This window comes from Candidozyma duobushaemuli (genome assembly GCF_002926085.2).
Source record: "Candidozyma duobushaemuli strain B09383 chromosome Unknown G_B09383, whole genome shotgun sequence".
Classification (NCBI taxonomy): Eukaryota; Fungi; Ascomycota; class Pichiomycetes; order Serinales; family Metschnikowiaceae; genus Candidozyma; species Candidozyma duobushaemuli.
Genome location: NW_020289896.1, coordinates 308,575 through 325,644, shown reverse-complemented (window position 1 = coordinate 325,644; position 17,070 = coordinate 308,575). Strand labels below are relative to the sequence as shown.

At 48.0% G+C, this 17,070-nt stretch overlaps 7 protein-coding genes across 7 annotated transcripts; 4 read left to right on the top strand and 3 right to left on the bottom strand. All coding sequences in view use genetic code 12, as the record gives it.

Annotated features, from left to right (window-relative positions):
* Positions 1-41: 41 nt before the first annotated feature.
* On the top strand, positions 42-1,565 carry CXQ87_005141 (uncharacterized protein; the record flags this gene model as incomplete). The annotated part of the gene is made up of 1 exon (XM_025483570.1): positions 42-1,565. One exon carries the CDS (start codon positions 42-44, stop codon positions 1,563-1,565), a length of 1,524 nt encoding a protein of 507 aa, XP_025335805.1.
* Positions 1,566-3,892: 2,327 nt separating this feature from the next.
* CXQ87_005140 (uncharacterized protein) lies at positions 3,893-6,310 on the top strand (the record flags this gene model as incomplete). Its single annotated transcript, XM_025483569.1, has 1 exon — positions 3,893-6,310. One exon carries the CDS (start codon positions 3,893-3,895, stop codon positions 6,308-6,310), a length of 2,418 nt encoding a protein of 805 aa, XP_025335804.1.
* A 729-nt stretch (positions 6,311-7,039) lies between these two features.
* Positions 7,040-8,203, top strand: GLY1 (Gly1p; the record flags this gene model as incomplete). Its single annotated transcript, XM_025483568.1, has 1 exon — positions 7,040-8,203. One exon carries the CDS (start codon positions 7,040-7,042, stop codon positions 8,201-8,203), a length of 1,164 nt encoding a protein of 387 aa, XP_025335803.1.
* Positions 8,204-8,814: 611 nt separating this feature from the next.
* On the top strand, positions 8,815-10,535 carry TPO3 (spermine transporter; the record flags this gene model as incomplete). Its single annotated transcript, XM_025483567.1, has 2 exons — positions 8,815-9,150; positions 9,207-10,535. The coding sequence occupies 2 exons, from the start codon at positions 8,815-8,817 to the stop codon at positions 10,533-10,535; spliced, it is 1,665 nt and encodes a 554-aa protein (XP_025335802.1).
* A 35-nt stretch (positions 10,536-10,570) lies between these two features.
* Positions 10,571-12,223, bottom strand: CXQ87_005137 (alkaline phosphatase; the record flags this gene model as incomplete). The annotated part of the gene is made up of 1 exon (XM_025483566.1): positions 10,571-12,223. The coding sequence occupies one exon, from the start codon at positions 12,221-12,223 to the stop codon at positions 10,571-10,573; it is 1,653 nt and encodes a 550-aa protein (XP_025335801.1).
* Positions 12,224-12,652: 429 nt separating this feature from the next.
* Positions 12,653-13,668, bottom strand: CXQ87_005136 (uncharacterized protein; the record flags this gene model as incomplete). Its single annotated transcript, XM_025483565.1, has 2 exons — positions 12,653-13,370; positions 13,406-13,668. The coding sequence occupies 2 exons, from the start codon at positions 13,666-13,668 to the stop codon at positions 12,653-12,655; spliced, it is 981 nt and encodes a 326-aa protein (XP_025335800.1).
* An 871-nt stretch (positions 13,669-14,539) lies between these two features.
* On the bottom strand, positions 14,540-16,884 carry CXQ87_005135 (uncharacterized protein; the record flags this gene model as incomplete). Its single annotated transcript, XM_025483564.1, has 2 exons — positions 14,540-16,436; positions 16,478-16,884. The coding sequence occupies 2 exons, from the start codon at positions 16,882-16,884 to the stop codon at positions 14,540-14,542; spliced, it is 2,304 nt and encodes a 767-aa protein (XP_025335799.1).
* Between the last annotated feature and the right edge of the window lie 186 nt (positions 16,885-17,070).

Here is a 17,070-nt window from a genome sequence, read left to right as displayed (position 1 = left end):
CAACTCGATACTACAATTCCTTTTTCTAATCTTTCCCAATAATGGTTCTCAATCCAGGCTTCAAGGTTCGAAACCTCCTAGCGTACAATTTCGCCGGCTTTGCCTGTATTTCGCTTGTGGTGTTTCTTCTGGCTTCGCAGCCATTCTACTTATCAGATGTGATCGGCGTGGACCTGAAGAAGATTGGTTCCGTTGTGGGCACTTTGGGTGTTCTAGACGAGCTCACGTCGATCTTTGTGGCGGTGTTTTTGGGTACTTTGAATGATAAACTCAATTTTTGGGCCAGGCTGGCCAAGGGGTTCTTTCCCTCGGGACCTAGGATCCTCGAATTGGGCGGATTTGGGCTTTTGGCCATTTCCCTCTTTGGTTACGGCAAATTGTCCAAACATGTGTTTCCCGAGCTTTGGTTTTGGCGTGCTATCTTTGCCGTGGCTGTCACGGCTTGTATGAGTACGGTTACTGTGATGCTTCATGAAGCGAACAACTCGGACTTTGCATGGACCGATTTGGCGTTTTGGAAGATGTACCAAAAGAAGAAGGACCACGATGAAGCCGAGCTGGGGCTCTTGACCGAAGAGCCTGTTTTTGTGCCTCAGCAGAAAAAGAAGCACGGAAAACTCTCCGCATTGATCGGAGTATCGACCGGACTTGGAGCCGTTTTCTCGGTTTCGGTGTTTTTAACGTTGCCCGTGAAGCTCAGCGACCATAATCCTGATCTCTCCAGAGCAGGAAGCGTCAAACTTTCTTATGTGATCTTATCGGTGTTTGCACTTGCAGCAGCGGTTCTCGTATTCACATTCGCCTACGACAGTGCCAAGAGCAGAAGGGAAAACGGCGATATCGATGCAGAGCTGTCTAGGGACCTGTCGTACCTTGAGCTTCTCAAGGAAGGTCTCCAGGCGTCAAAGAACAACAGAAGAGTGCAATTGGCCTATGTCAGTTCGTTTGTCTCGAGATCCACCACCGTGGCCAATTCCGTCTTCATTCCGCTCATGGTGTTCAAGTACTACTCGGAACACGGAAAGTGCAGCGGGTCTGTGCTGGATGCCACCAACTCCCCTCTGAAGGATGACTGCTACGATGGTTACGTTTTCCTGGCTATTCTCACCGGTGTGGCTCAAACGGTAGCGCTTGTTTCCTCTCCAATCTGGGGTGTTTTGGTCGATTCGAAGCGTTTGGGCTGTCTGATGACGTTGCTTATTGCTGCTGTCAGCGGTATGGTTGGTGCTTTTGGACTTTGTATTGCCAGCGTGGGAGCCGATGGCTACGACCCTAGAAACGCCTTGTGCTTCATTCTTGTGAGTTTCATCGGTCTTTCCCAAATCGGCACCATCATTGCTTCTATGAGCTTAATCAGCTCTATCGGTCTGACGCCAGAGTCTACCGAGCACAAGGTCATTGGTAGTATCAGTGGATGCGCCAGTGTTTGTGGAGGAGTGGGTATTTTGTTGATCACAAAAGTTGGTGGTTCCTGGAGTGATCTGTGGACGTTTGCGCCATTTTTCATCTTGGGTGCCCTCAATGTCGTTTTGGCTGGGTCTTCCATTGCAGCCACTAGAGGGTAATTAAAAAGTGTTTACAGGATGGATAGGTTTAAGAGTATGGACATGACATGATGTAGTTTCGGTAAATTAGAAGCAAGGGTAACGACAAAATAGCAGGGAAGGAACTAAAAACATAGGAAGCCTGCTATCCTGGCAGGATAATTTGTTTATGGTCAATGCGCCTTGTCTGAACCGGGCTGTTGTACATATACTTGGAGAAATACTCAATCAGTGATAAGACCATCTTGAAATAAGTCGGTGGAAACACTTTTGTTTCCTTCAGCCAAATGAATAGAAAATTAATATTTAAAGCAACCATGATTCTATTTTCAGTTTCGACTATACTGTTCAATGTGCGGCTCTTTAGACCCATTATTTACTGCAGCTTTGAAAGAGGTACCTCGTATTTGCTTGACCGCCTTACACACTAGTAATGTAAATCTCAAGAAGACTACTTGCCATTCCTTTCTTATGTTAGAAATTCACCTCAATCGAGTGATTTATACGAAACAGCCGAAATCAAACTTTAGTCTTTCGAGAATCTCTGATATAACAAATACAAAGATTCTACAGGCTTGGAAGCTATCATACACTTCAATTGTTCATCTAAAGATTATGAGTTTCAGCATAATCCTTCAATTGAAAAGTGCGGTATCTAATTAGCTGAAACTCTTCATTCCAATTTCAATATGGTACGCATTGAAAAAGACAAGCCAAATGGGTCTCGAAGATCCATTGGGACCATATCAATACTCATGATATTGTACCACAATAATCATTGTTCAATTCGAGTCGTGCCAGGAACTCTCGCCTTGTGAAAGCCAGAGACCTCTCGAACTTCTTCAAGTATGGGGCTTTTGCAAATAGGTCCGTGGGCAATGTCGCTCCTAGGTGGTAAGGCGTTCAGCTTCCGGAGTATCATTCTCATCAGCTGCCTTCTTCAGGCTATTCGCTCTATTGCATTGAAGCTTTCAACCTATCACGAATCACAAGTATTGGAAATCTTCGCCTTCAGTCTCAGTTACTACTATGTCTGTTTGATAGTTACTTCGTGTATATTTGTCTTCTTGTCAAGCGGACTAGAGGCTTGGAAAGTTATCATTGCATGTGCTTGGCTTGTCCTCTTGGCTTTATTTCTGAGTGTGGAGAGCCTTAGTCAGAATGATGTCGGCAGAACAAGGCTCAGACATCTCAAGCGCTTCATCACTTTTGACGTTTTGGTTCCTTTACTGGTATTTTCCACATACCATCAGATTCGACAATGAGGTGATTCACACTAAAGTGTGGCCCGATTGGGGGGTTGTTGTCGGTCCTCCAGTGGTTAGCACAGTATGGCTTCAGTTCATTAGAGGCATTGATTCGGAAACTACCCCTTGGTTCCTGGGGTTGAGTGTAATATCCGTGCTTGTCTTCATTGGACTGGCAGCTATGGCAGTTGCAGTTTCCCGCAGAATAGATGGCATCAGGGCAGAATTGTATAAAGAGGACGACGATTAGGCTGGAAATAACCAAGAAGTGCACAATTGAATGTGTTGATGTTAAGAGATGGATGCGATTAGAAGATTACACACTTCGTGATGAGCAAAGTAGTCGGTTTTCTAAATGCTTTCAAGAGCATCTCGGGGTATTCAAGTGATTCTTTTCACTCTCGCTAGTTTGATCAGGAACTAGACTTGCCGTGACTGAATATCGGTGAATAATTTGCGATGACAATGACTACTCATGGAGACTCGTTTGCTGATTATTGGACCTTGTCGACATGAGATGGCTTCCTCTCGATGACAGGATATAAGCACTTGTTACAGCATCTAACATGAAGGATACATGGGGGCCATTAGAGCAAAGGGAGCAGAAAGAATTGGTTAATTCTGTGTCACAACGTTCAGAAATCACTTACGAACCCCGTTTCAGCAGAATGTGGCTCGAATCATTCCCTCATAAAATCATCCAATTAAGCTTGCGATATTGATAAGTACGTCTCATTCAAGCGATGCTTCAGGTGCCACCTTTCAATTGCAGAATCATCTCTCTCATTTCTGCATCAAAGAAGAAAATGCTATATATCCGTCGCCTCCTGTCACCATTCTCCTCCTTCCCGTATTTTCCCGCTAAGCACCATTTCGCAGCCATGGATATAAGGCGATCACAAGTGATTCCAAAATCTACAGAATTTTAATCAGCAAAACCAATCACAAGAGAGATTGATTACTCATTTTCTCAAAAAGTTTCCACAAATTCTATTACAACCCCTGTCTCCAAAATCCCATAAATGCTTACCCACCTCTTTTGTGCCTTACCCGTCGGCCATTCGTACTACTAAATTTCGCGATCATCGAATACCACCAACTATGCTTGAGGTGCTTTTGACCGCTGGGCCTGCACTCTGCTGGCTTTTCTGTCGGCTCTACCAGATTCTCCAGACACCTCTGGAAGCCCTTTTCAAAAAACTATCCATCGATATTCCCCATGCGCCCAAGATAACCATAGATCAGCTCCAGAAGAACCAAGTGGTGCTTCACTGGGATACCGAGGAATGGCAGGAAAACGTGTATTTTGTTGTTCTTGTGAATGGTCGTGAAGCAGCTTCGCTAGCCGGAAAGCTGATTTGCCTCCAGGGCCTTGAAGCTTCGAAAATGTACCTGATTGAGGTTTTGGCTGTCAACGCCGCTACCAACTTCAGATCCCAGAGCGGCGCCATTTACGTGACCACAATGGATGACGGATGTGATTTTGAAGGCGACGCCTGGTCGGTCACTCCCTGGATGACCCGGGACGAGAAGCACTCGGATGAATACAAGATGTCTAGAGAAGCAGCGTTGAGCGACGCTGAAAAGGGCCTTTTGGAACAGATTCGCCACAACCAGATTGAGCTATACAAAACACGTGCTGAAGTTGCCGAGATTTCCTCTTCTCAGCAGAGAGAAGTGCAGCAGCTTCTTGCAGCTTTTGAAGAGTACAAGTACATGCTTAGCGAAGAACATGAACAGCGGGGCCGCAAGGATCTGGATGTGAAAACTTTGGAGAAGAAGAAAGACTCGTTGACCTTTGAGAAGCTCAAGCTTTCGAAGCAGCTCAGAAACCACAAGTCGCATAAGCTGATCCACAAGGCCAGTTTGGCCGAGCTACGGTCTCGTGTAGCCAAGCTCGAGGAGAAGAAACAGCATGTTTTAAACCTGGCAGACCTGGAAAAAGCTCGTGTCAAGTCGTCCGTTGACCAGCTCCACAAGGATATTGCTGGACTCAAAGATGGCCTTGCAGAGTTGGAGAACCAGTCCAAGCTGCTCAACAGCGACAGAAAAGAATTGGCTCACCAGGTTAACGTACTTAGGCCGCTTGTGGATCAGTTCACCGTTTTCAACCCCCAGCCAACGGGTGAAACTTCCCCTAATGGCTCTCAAGTCAGCCTCACTGCAGTGTTTGAGGTTTTCACTAGAGACTCACTCTTGACTAAAGGCGGTGCAGAGTTGCTCAAGAAAATCACGTCGCTTCAACCTGATTGGGATGCGGATATCAACCGCGAGTTCGAAGCCCTCACAGCCTTGGAGCTGTCCTGGAAGAATACTTATCGCAATGTCATTCGTAAGTTTGTTCATTTCCATAACAATGCTGAGATGACACGAGCTGCAGCGACTCCAGGTTACGTGCCTCAGAAAATCACAGAGTACCAAGCAAGCGTGGAGTTTGGAGGCTTCAGCAATGCCTTGCCTAAACTGAGACCTCCAAAGGTGTACACCTTTGTGGATGAGAATTCGCCTGCTCCTGAATCGCCAGCATCGACACCAGCTTCTCCACCGTTACCAGATTCAGAGAAAATGCCTCCATTCTTCAACCGTGTCAATGAAGAGGATAACAATCTGAGTAGCTTGGGATCCGAGCCAATGAACAGGGATTTCTCTGACAGAAGAGATATACCTGATATCAACGTCAGCAGAGACTACCCTATGGCACAGGGCCAGAGCTTGAACATGCCCTTGATGGCCTCTTCCTCTTCCCTTGCTCAAACTCAGTCTCTCAATCTGAACATCCAGACTCAACCATTGGGTTATGGCCATCAGCAGAGTTTTTCTCAAAGCAGTCTTCCTCAGTCACAGGTGGGCGCAAACTTGAATCACAGTGTGCCTTTGGAGCCTACCCCTTCGGGAACCCTGATCCAGGCCTCTTTACTTGGAAACCATACCCAGAACCAGGACTCACTTCTGAACTTCCTGTTTCCCCTTCCTAACAATTTGCTGCCTGGTATTCAAGACCGTTCCCATTTGCCTGGTAATTTGCAAGACTCGTTGCAGCCCAACCTTCAGCCATTCTTGTCTGGCCTTCCATACGAAGACCAGATGTATGGAATGAGGTCACCTACTCCGGATCCCCCGGCATTCAACCAGCAACCTCTTCCTTCGTTGTGGAACACCAATACCTCAAACAACTCGTCAAATTTCATGAACCAGCGCTTCCCCAACCAGATGTCGCTTTCCCCTGGTCCCATGAACGTCGAGTTGTCTCCCTCTCAATCTGTGGTTTCGCAAACTGGAGACACGCTTTTGGATACGCTTTTGCTTTCCAACAACCCGCTGCTTCCTCAAAGCTCCTTGCAACTGAACATATGGCTGGACAGACACAACCCTGGCCTTGGAAGCCACAACAGGGCTCTTTCTGGAGGAAACCACATTTGGAGAAACGACGTGCACAATGGCACGATCTCTCCTGATTTCCAGCCGTTCCAGTCTCGGCGCAAGGACAGAGACGAAGCGGATGATATTCAGCTGTTGTGAGTGAAGCTAGGGTCTAGGCAAGGAGAGATTATTGAGGCTGGTTATGCAATTTGGCTGCGTCTCGCTTCTGTCGAAACGACTATTTTTGGCTACAAAAAGAGAATTCCCGTGGATTCTCTCAAAGAATCTTCTTCTTGATAAATTCGAAACACAGTTCCTTTGAGAGATTGGGGTGTCTCATGTTGTGCCCCTGAATGCATCACCAGATGCCAGGTGGGTCAACGGTTCGCATAACAGCTTGGCTGCAAAAATCACAGCATGCGTCAACGTCGCCTGAGCTATCTGGAATACTATTTTCCACTAGTCTGTGTCCCAAAACTACAAAGCCCCAAATTTGCCCAAAACTCAACATCGTAAACGACAAAGTGGGGAACGTGGTGGCGTGGGGGAACTCACGCAACGACAAGACACCTGTTACTACTCCGGCTAATCGCGGCAGGATCTCGGAGCCAGACCCCGAAAAAACGTCCCATGCGCAGTAAGTGGGAGCGAAGGAAATGGCCGCACCAGCCCCTCGCTGGCTCTGGAAAAGCAACTCCGCCTGCTTAACTATGGAAAATGCCCCGCCTTTCCCGAGACTTTTTTCTACGAGGCACTTGGCGCAGCTGGCTTCGGCGTTTCAACATGCAGCGCGCTGCAGTTGCTGCAAAAAAAATCGGTCATCGCAGCGTTGCTGAATAAGGGTCTTATAAAAACGACGCTGCGCCCTGGGATCTTGAAATAAAAGAAATGACGATTCTCGAGGACCGTGAAAGGTTGCCCATCCATAATGATTTTCGAAGCGACACGTTTACGTTGCCCACACAGCACATGAACGAGGTTGTGCTCGAGAAACTCTCCCATGGTACCCTCTTGTTGGGTGATTCGGTCTACAAGGAAGATCCATACACATTGGAGCTTGAGCTGAAAATGGCCGAGCTTACAGGCAAAGAGGCGGCTCTTTTTTGCGTCTCCGGTACAATGTCGAACCAAATCGGACTCCGAGCAGCTTTGCAGCAACCCCCATATTCCATCCTCTGTGACTACAGAGCTCATATTTTCTTGCACGAGGCCGGCGGAACGGCAACCTTGTCTCAGGCAATGGTGCACCCAGTGACTCCGGAAAATGGCGACTACTTGACGTTGGACGACATTGTGGAGAACTTCACTCCGGACGACGGCGACATTCACGGTGCTCCCACCAAAGTTATCAGCATGGAGAACACTTTGCACGGTGTTCTCACTCCAATTGAGGAGATCCGCAAGATCAGCGAGTTTGCAAGGTCCCAGGGTATCTGGATGCACCTTGACGGAGCCCGTTTGGTCAATGCCAGTGTTGCAAGCGGTATTTCTCTCAAGGAGTACTGTCAGTACTTTGACTCCGTGTCGATCTGTTTATCCAAGTCCTTGGGTGCTCCCATTGGCTCTGTTCTCGTTGGCGAACGCAAATTCATCGAGAAATCTAATCACTTCAAAAAACAGGCTGGTGGTGGCATACGGCAGGCTGGTATGATGACCCTCATGGCACTCACAGCATTGGAAGACAACTGGGACCACATCTCGATTGCCCACGAGTTTGCCAAGGACGTGGGTGAATTTTGCAAGAAACATGACATTGTGGTTGAATCGCCTGTTGACACGAACTTTGTCTTCATTGACCTCAAGAAGAACAAGATCAACGACGCCGCGCTCGTCAAATTCGGCGAGAAGCACGATGTCAAGCTCATGGGCGGCAGGATTGCGTTCCATTTCCAATTGAGCGAAGAGAGTGTGGAAAACTTGAAGGCGGCATTGTACGATTGCAAACAGGATGCCTTGAAGAATCCCTTTGAGGGAAGACGCTGCAACAAGCAGATGTACAATGTGGACGTTATCAGGAATCTCCAGGAGCTCAGTGTCGCCTCCAAAAACTAATTAGCATATCAGCATTTGATTCCTGGTGGACCCAGGATCGACCCTCTTTCAATGAAGGATTTCAGTGACTATTTGTAGTATCAGGATTCCCATGGTGATTACAGACCACGCGTCGGATTTGCTCTGATCCGCAATTCCAAGCTTTACGTAGCAATTAAAAAATAGTCAGTCGGATGACTCCTGAAAGCTTATTTCGCTACCGTCTAGCGCTTATTTTTAGCCTAGACCCTGGAATCAGCCTATTTCCTTATCATATCTGTGCCTCTGTCTTCAATTTTTATCGATTATTATATTAATTAAGCTCATAATGCTTGACGTTGACGCAGGGTTTATAGATCTTGCTGCTGACCGATGTCGGATAATCTTTCGGAGGAACCAGTACCAAATAGGCGGAAAATGCATATCCGCGGAGCACCTTTGCTGTCGGGACGTGCACACAGCGCGGAAGACAGCTCGAAATCGTTCCAAACCGTCGGTTAGCCGTGCCTGTATGCCGTCCGTGCAGCATAGTGCGTTCTCGGAGCAGCCGGAACGGCTGAATGGCTGCAAACCCTAGCACTATATAAGCCATGCTTGTTGCCCCTTTTCATTTTGTCACAACAATAACAATAATGAGCAGTCTGGAATCATTAAACTCGCTGGACTATGTTCCACAAAAACTTACCGCAGATTCGGAAGAGCGGTCCCCCAGAAGCCTGGACCTTGCTAGAACTAGAACAGAAACAGCTCAGTCACTTAAGGAGCTTGGTTTGAATGAGGAGGTTCCCCAGCAAGACTTCAATTTACCTCCTGTTGAGGATCCCGTCTTTCCGGAAGAATACACCCTCGAAACACCTACCGGTTTGGTTCCAGTGGATAGGCTTCAAAGCATCGGAAGAACCAAACTGAGAGCCAGCCAGTCTACAGCTAAGTCGGAACCCAAGGAGCTAGATCCGGAGATCGAGCTTGTCACCTTCCATATCAACGACCCGGAAAACCCCACAATTGGAATATCTGGCTCAAGTGGTTCTATACCTTCATCTACTCATGGGCCGTCATTTCTGCTGCTTACGGATCATCTTCTTTAGCTGGAGGTCTTGGCCTCATCAGTGAAAAATACCATGTTTCTAACGAGGTTGCTGTGTTGACGGTGTCGTTGATGGTGATCGGGTTTCTTGTGGGTCCCTTGCTTTGGGCTCCGCTTTCTGAACAAATCGGCAGACGTCCAGTGTACTTTATCAGTTTTGCGCTCTACACATTATTCAATGTCCCCGTGGCGCTTTCGCCTAACATTGGCGGTGTTCTTGTATGCCGTTTCCTTCTAGGCGTTTTTGCATCTTCTGCCTTGACAAATGTCGGTGCATCTTTGGTAGATATGCACCTTGGAACCAGAGGTATGGCTATTGCTATTTTCTCATTCTGTCCATACTCGGGCCCAGTATTTGGTGGTATTGTCAACGGCTTCATTCTGGTCGACACGGGAAGATACGATTTGATGGTTTGGGTGAATATGGCATTTGCAGGCGTCATGTGGATCGCCATGGCCTTTATTCCTGAAACCTATGCTCCGGTGATTTTAAAGAAAAGGGCCCAGCGTCTCCGGAAAGAAACGGGAAACAACAGGATCATGACTGAACAGGAGGCCACTCCAATGACTTTCTCAGAAATGTTGAACAACAACTTGTACAGACCCATCAAGTTCTGCTGGCAGGAACCGGTGCTTGTTCTTGTTTGTGCTTTTGTTGCGCTTATTTACGCCTTGCTTTATGCCTTTTTCTTTGCATACCCGGTGATTTTTGGCGAACTTTATGGATACAAGGACGACAAAATCGGCCTCATGTATGTTCCTATCTTGATAGGTGCTATTTTAGCCGTGGTGGTCACCCCGGCTTTGGAAAGAAGATACTTGGCCATGAGCAAAAGAAGAACCCCAACTCCTGAAGACAGGCTTGTGGGTGCCATGATTGGTTCTCCTTTCCCTTGCATCGCTTTATTCATTTTGGGTGCCACCTCGTATAAGCACATCATCTGGGTTGGTCCCGCATCCTCAGGCATTGCGTTTGGCTTTGGAATGGTGTTGATCTACTATTCATTGAACAACTACATCATCGACACCTACGCCAAGTACGCCGCATCGGCTTTGGCGACAAAGGTGTTCTTGAGAAGCGCAGGCGGTGCCGCTTTCCCCTTATTTATCACCCAAATGTACCACACTTTGGGCTTGCAGTGGGCTTCATGGTTGCTTGCGTTCTTGTCGTTGGCCATGATAGTCGTGCCATTCAGTTTTTATAGATTCGGTGGCTCGTTGAGGGCAAAGCTCTGCAAAGAGGATTACTCCGCCCGTCTCGGTTAGCCATCCATGCATTTATAGACTAGCATCGATACCAATTAATGAAGTTTGTGTACAGCATTCATGTGAATATCACCACTAACATCGAGGGCTCCCTTAGGGGAGTGCTCCACATCTCTAATGAGGTCAGACACCTTGGCCAAATCCACGCCTGTGAGCTTGGCCATGAAGGCGCCAATTTCGATATTTTCGTGGTTTCCAAGCAAGCCGGCGTAGGGCTCTCTTCTGTAAAGCTGCTTGTCGATTCTTTTGGAGTTGGAGAAAGCGTAGATGTTGACATCCACGGCAGAGTGGCCCAGGGTGCTCCAGCCGGTCTGAGAACGCACAGAAATCATGTTGTTGAGCACACCCAACAACCTGTTAGCATCGTTGGCGTACTTCTTTACGGTCTCAATCTCCTCCTTGGTGTGGTCCAAGATACCCATGTCCTGTTCTACGATTTCCTTGGCAATGTACGACTCCAATGCTGGACCGTCCAACTCGCTCTGTCTGCTCATCATCTTCTTCACCAAGTACTCGCCAGAGTGGCTGCTGTTGAGCAAAACCTCAGGGTACCACAAGTAGTCTGGGTACAGCTCAGAGACCTGTCTGGCTGTAACCAATCCTCCAGTCTCGTGGTCAGACGTGGAGATCACTACGGTGTCGGTGTCAGTGTTATCCACAAACTTCATAACCTCCTTCATAGCCTCGTCGTACGCCAACACCTCTCTGACCTGAGCGGCTGGGTCGTTTTGGTGACCGGCATGGTCGATTCTAGAGCCCTCGATCAACAAGAAGAAACCCTCCTTCGAGTTCTTTGTGGCGTGTGACAAGGAGGTGAGCGCCACCTTGACCTGCTCAGCCAACGATGGGTACACTTCAGGCTCCCTGTCGATGTCAAATGGGATATCAGTTGGTGCTAAGAGAGAGAGGAGCGGCAACTGAACGTTTCTGCCCTCGTCCAATGCGTCAAAGGCCTTTCTGTCACCAGCATAGCTCCAGCCATTGCGCTGGGCCTCCTCAATCAAGTTTCTATCGTCGTTTCTACAGCCGCCGCCCACGGATCTGGGCAAAAAGTGGCATCTGCCTCCGCCAATCATAAGATCAACAGATCTTCCCAAGGGGTACTCGCCCAATTGGTGCTGGGCAATGAGGTCTTCTTGGAAACGGTAGTCTGCGTGCGAGCTGAAGGCAGCTGGAGTGGCGTCGGTGATTCTAGTGGTCACAACAAGGCCAGTGTGCCAGCCCTTCAACTTCAACGCTTCCAAGATGGTGCCACAGGGGTTCTTCTCTGGGTCAACACCGATAGCTCCGTTGTAGCTCTTCAAGGCACACGAAAACGCGGTAGCACCAGCAGCAGAATCGGTCACAAGGGAGTCGTTGGACCGTGTTCTGGAGGAGCCAATGAGGAGCGAGTCCAACGCCAAAATGTCGTCGATATCAAGCTTATCTCTGTACTGCTTGAAGGAACGGGCAAGCGACAAAGACGCAGGCCCCATTCCGTCGGTGACCATGAAGATGACATTCTGTTTTGGCTTTGCTGAGGTGGAGCATGATAACAGACAGTAGGCTGCAAATCCAGTAACGAGGATGAAGGCACTAAGAAGGAGACCAATCAAGCTCTGCTTGTTTGAACGCTTTCTTGGTTTCTGGAACAAATCCTGCTTCTCGTTGAGAAGCTCTGGATCCTCTGTGGGGAGTTTCTCGTACATGGTGAGGAAGAGGTAGTTAAAGATTGAGTGGGTTTGATAAGAGCCTTAAATAGGGCCGGTGCAGGACATTCTCCAGAAAAAGGCAATCTAAGTACAATCATTGGCCCACCAATGCAGGGACCACGAGAAAAAATAGACGTTTTTTTAGGGTTTGGGGGTCTGGGGTACCGCGTTTTGGGAATTTGTGGAATTTGCTTCCTCTTCTCTATGAATAGGTCGGTACGTGCTGAACGGAATTGCTGCGAAACAAAGCCTTCATGCTATCAATTGGTGAACATAGGCACGATACAAAATGGAATATTGGAATTCCATGAGATGTGGTTCGATTTTGGTTTCTTTTCGTTTTGAGGGGTTCGCCCGCTTAAACAAGCTTTTGAGGTTTCTGTGCCTTCTGAAACATGCAGACCAACTGGCCTTCTTCAAACACCACTAGTCAAATTCCACAGAAGGTGCCTCAACGGCATCCAACATGTACTCGGCCATGTAGATGTCCATTATCAGGAGACCGACGATTTTCGCAACGGTAATTCCAGATTCCGTTTGCGTAGTTCCTTCAACCTTACCAGACAAATAATCGTTCAAAGAAACAAGGTTCTCCTCCTTCGTATTGCTCTGCACCAATTCCCCTGCCTCGGCCAAAGCGTGGGCCTTGGAGTCCACAATAAGCTTGACCTTTCCTCTGAAGTTCTTCTCCACAAACTCCGGATCAAGCTCGACCATGTGCGGCTTGTACGAGCCTATGAGCGTTATGACCTTCTTGGTGTTGGTTTCCAAGTATTCCAGCTTGATAGTGGGCTCCGTGGATGGAACACAGCCCAAGATCACAGGCGCCTTTGCGATTCTGTCTCCCACGCTTTCGTCAGAGAAACCCAAGGCCTCGAGCTTCACGTCAGAATGCAATTGAAGCTCCTTGCAAAGCTTCTGGGCGCTTTCCTTTGTTCTACTGACCACGGTGACCAAGTCAGCTCCATACACCTTCAACACAAGGTAGGCATGCCAGAAGGCCTGGGGTCCAGTTCCAAACACCACGATGCTCTCGAACTTCTCCAGCCTGTCACCAAATTCTCTATGAACCACCGAAAAACTGGCCAAGGCCGTCCGAAACGCAGTGAGTGTTTTGGCATTCACCACGCCTTTCAATTGACCGCTCTGGGGTCCACCACGCCGGTGAATCCCTGAAACCCAAGTCCGTTTTTGGAATTGTAGGAGCCGCCACTCATCACCTTAGCCCCCACGCTATTGGGTGCAGCACACGGCATGAACAAGTGGGTGGTATCACAACCAGGGTAGTTGGAGGTGAGAACGGTTCTTGAGGGTACGACGTCGTGGTTAGCGGCATAGTCGGCTAGCGCTTTTTCCAAAACAGGAAGGTAGCCGTTTTCTGCCTGGCGCCTGTCCACGGCCAAAAGGTGTTTTTGTATGACTTTGTCTGAAAGAATCTTCATGGTGATGTTGACTGCGAAATTCCGGGGTAGATCAGGTGGTTGTGAGGTGGGGAATACTTTTGGTGAGTTTTGAGATTTTCGATTTTGGGATTATTTAGATGAATTGATGGTTATTCTTCGAGGACGACTTTTACAATATTGTACTATTGTTTGTGGTGGGGTTCTGTTGGGTAAGTGGTTTCGTATGGCTGCAAAATCTCGGAGCAGCACGGCTATTTACCGAATCGGACCACCACGGAATGGAGCCACCAATTGCCATTGACATTAATGAATGATCTCCTTATATGGAGAGATTTTCAAAAAGTTAAGGAAATGAGGAGTATGTTGTGTCGTTTGAAGTTTTCGGTGTGGTGGGTTTGCTGCCGAGTGATGTCCATGTAGTAAGTACTTCCTTTTCTATTATTGTGGACGTCTTGGAATTATTTATTTCTATAGTTATTTCAGTCCTTCCAGGGGAAATTGAGTTGCAGGGCCGTCTGGAAAAGTGCAACAATACCTGCAATCCACATCTATAGGATCCAGTCCCCATAGACCATGCCTCCTACAAGACCTTCTAACGGCCGACGTTTTTTTAATATTCCAAAGATGTTACACTTACTGCTATTTTTGAATTCAGCGCTTGTCCTCTAAATAGGACATGGATGTCTCAATTGTCCTTTGAACCTCACCAAGGCTCTAGTGATTTGAATGGACAAAGCATTTAAAAAGCATTTGGATTAAGGTCACAAATTCTGTTATTTTTGATCCAACCATTCCTCCTTCCCAGCCTATTCTCCTTCCACAACATCATTTCACCACCACCTCACCACCTACAACCCCAACTTCCATTATATTTATTTTTTTCTTACTTTTACACTTTTATACGGCCACTTCACTCCTCCGACATGCTCTCACGCCATTGACGCTCCCGCTCCTTGTGGGCCCTCCATCCGAAATACACCTGGTCAACAAACTTGCTGTATCTCTGAGCAGCCTGAAAACAGGGTCCCTGGCTGTGTCCCACATACCCATCTGGATACTCGTACCTTTTCTGAAATCCGCCCTGGTACTCGGGTGGATTCATGCACAAGGGGTATCCCAATTGCTGCTCGACATACTCCTGGTTGAACTTGCTTTCGTCGTGGTGAGTATAGGTAGGAAGGGCAAACAAGTTCTTGATGCACTGCTTTTGGTGTTCCAACTGCTCCTCAATGCTGAGGTGAGGATTAAGCTGACCGGGCTGGTAGGTGTAATTGGAGTTGCCCTGGTCGTTTTCGTCAAAAGGCTGCTGATGTGCTTCCTGGTAGGAAGGGTCCAGAAACGTCAGGTAGAAGGCGTTGTTCCACGGAGCCGGGCCATCCTGGTTTCTGGGGCTCAGAACAGTAAGGAAGCTGCTCTGGAAGGCAGGTGGAGCCTGGTTGGTTGGAGCCTGGTTGGGTGGAGCTTGGTTGGTGGGTTGAGTATCTGGAGAGACTTTGCGGTGCTTTGAAGAGCCGGGTTGTTCCTCGGGGTATGACCGCTTTTGTGGTTTGTGGTAGGAGGGCGAAGGCTCGTTGTAGTTTCCAGAATGGTGGCCCTGCTTTCCAGAATGACCCTGCTTTCCAGAATGACCCTGCTGCTGCACTTGCCCAGTAGGGTGTCCTGAAGCGTGATCCTGGTGCTTTCTGGAGGAATCATGGTGCTTTCTGGAAGTGCCTTCGTTTCCTCTGGAATAGTCCTGAGGCACTCTGGAGTAGTCTTGATGGCCTCTTGAATATTCCTGATGCACTCTGAAATCTCCATGCTCTCTAGAAGATTCACCAAAATTTGCAGAAACCTTGTGCTTCCGTGAAGACTCATGCTTCCGAGAAGACTCAGACGCTCTCGAAGACTCGTGGGTTCTGGAAGTCTTTGCATGCTTGGAGGATGAAGCCACTGAGCTAGATGGAGGTCTCTTTGCAGCAACCGGTCTTTCCGCGTGCTTCTCCAATTGCCTAGAGCTTCCTTCCGCGTACTCCCTCTTGTGCTTCGATTTTGGAGTTTCCTTTTGCATGTGGTCCTTCTTAACGACCTTGGATTCTGTATGAGGTCTCGAAGAACTGGAACCCACCGAACCATTCCCAAAGAGACTCTTGACTTCCACACTTTGAGGAGTCACATTCAAATAGCTATTCTGTGAAGCAGGCACATTGCAGTACTGGCTCTGTTGTGGCAGGTTTGGGTACTGGGTTTGTGGAGTCACATTTGAGTAGTGGTTCTGTGGTGGAGCCGTATTGGTGTACTGAGGAGCAGTCTTTGGCTTCTTCACAGGCTGACTCTGGTGCTTTGAAGAAGAGCTTTGACTCTTCTTTGGTCTCTTTTGCGGAACAGCTGGTGCATGTTGAACTGGAGCTGGCTCAGCTGGAGCCTTCTTTGGCTGCGAAACTTCAACAGGCTTACTTCCCAGAGAAGCATCTCCAGCAATGTCGGCCAATTGCTGCTCAGGATCAATTGGGAAATAATCGATGAACTCGTTCAAGTCCATGAACGGCGTGGACATCTGGTCATCGTACTTCAAGTGGTCTGTCGAATTCTCCAAGTTCAGAACTGAGGTTTCTGGCAAGAAGGAGTCTGTAAGGGTATGTTGGTTGGACGCATCTTCGAAGGCTAAATCCGGCCATCCCACGTATGGAAGAGTGTCTGGCTCCGTTGGAACCGAAGTGGCTGTAGAATATTGCCTCGACGTTTCAGTAAACTGCAGATTCTCTGGAGACGACGAGAGCTTTTCGGGGGTGATTGTCACGTTTGAGTTGTTGAATTGGAAATTAGAGCTCAATTGGGGGTTGAGTTAGCCTGAACGTTTTCATTGTACTCCTCGGCGTTGAACTGGGGCTCTGGCTGGGTTTCAGAATTGTACTGGTCCTCCTGGTCGTACTGAATCTCAACACTCTGATAACCCGAATTCGAAAACACATTCAATTCCACCACATCCTGGGGCTCTTGAATGTCCCCCATTGGCTCATCTATTTGCCGATCATTGGCCTCTTCACCGTCTGAATAGGCCAGTCTCACATAGTACTGGAGCTTCTCAAAATCCAAAACTGTCTGCTCTGATATTTCAGGCTCCGGGGTTTTCGGCGTGTTCGCTGGTCCAGTACATTCTGGGTACTCGTCAGTTCCGTTATTTTCAAACTCTGGCCTGGCTTCAATGTCGAAAACACGTTGTGGTCTGCCGTAGGTATAGTCAAAGTCTTTACCGTAGTAGCTGTTGTCGTTCATGATGGAAATTAGTTGAGAAGAAAGCATTGCGTTACGGGAAGGCCTCTATTTATGGTAAGTTTGGAGATGTGGCTAGCAAAATAATGTGGTACTTGCGTTAATGTGCGTTTGTGATATGTGACCAGAGAGGCCATGCTAAGGTATGAAAGTGAGGGTCTACTCCGTCAATATTGGGTCAATTTTGAA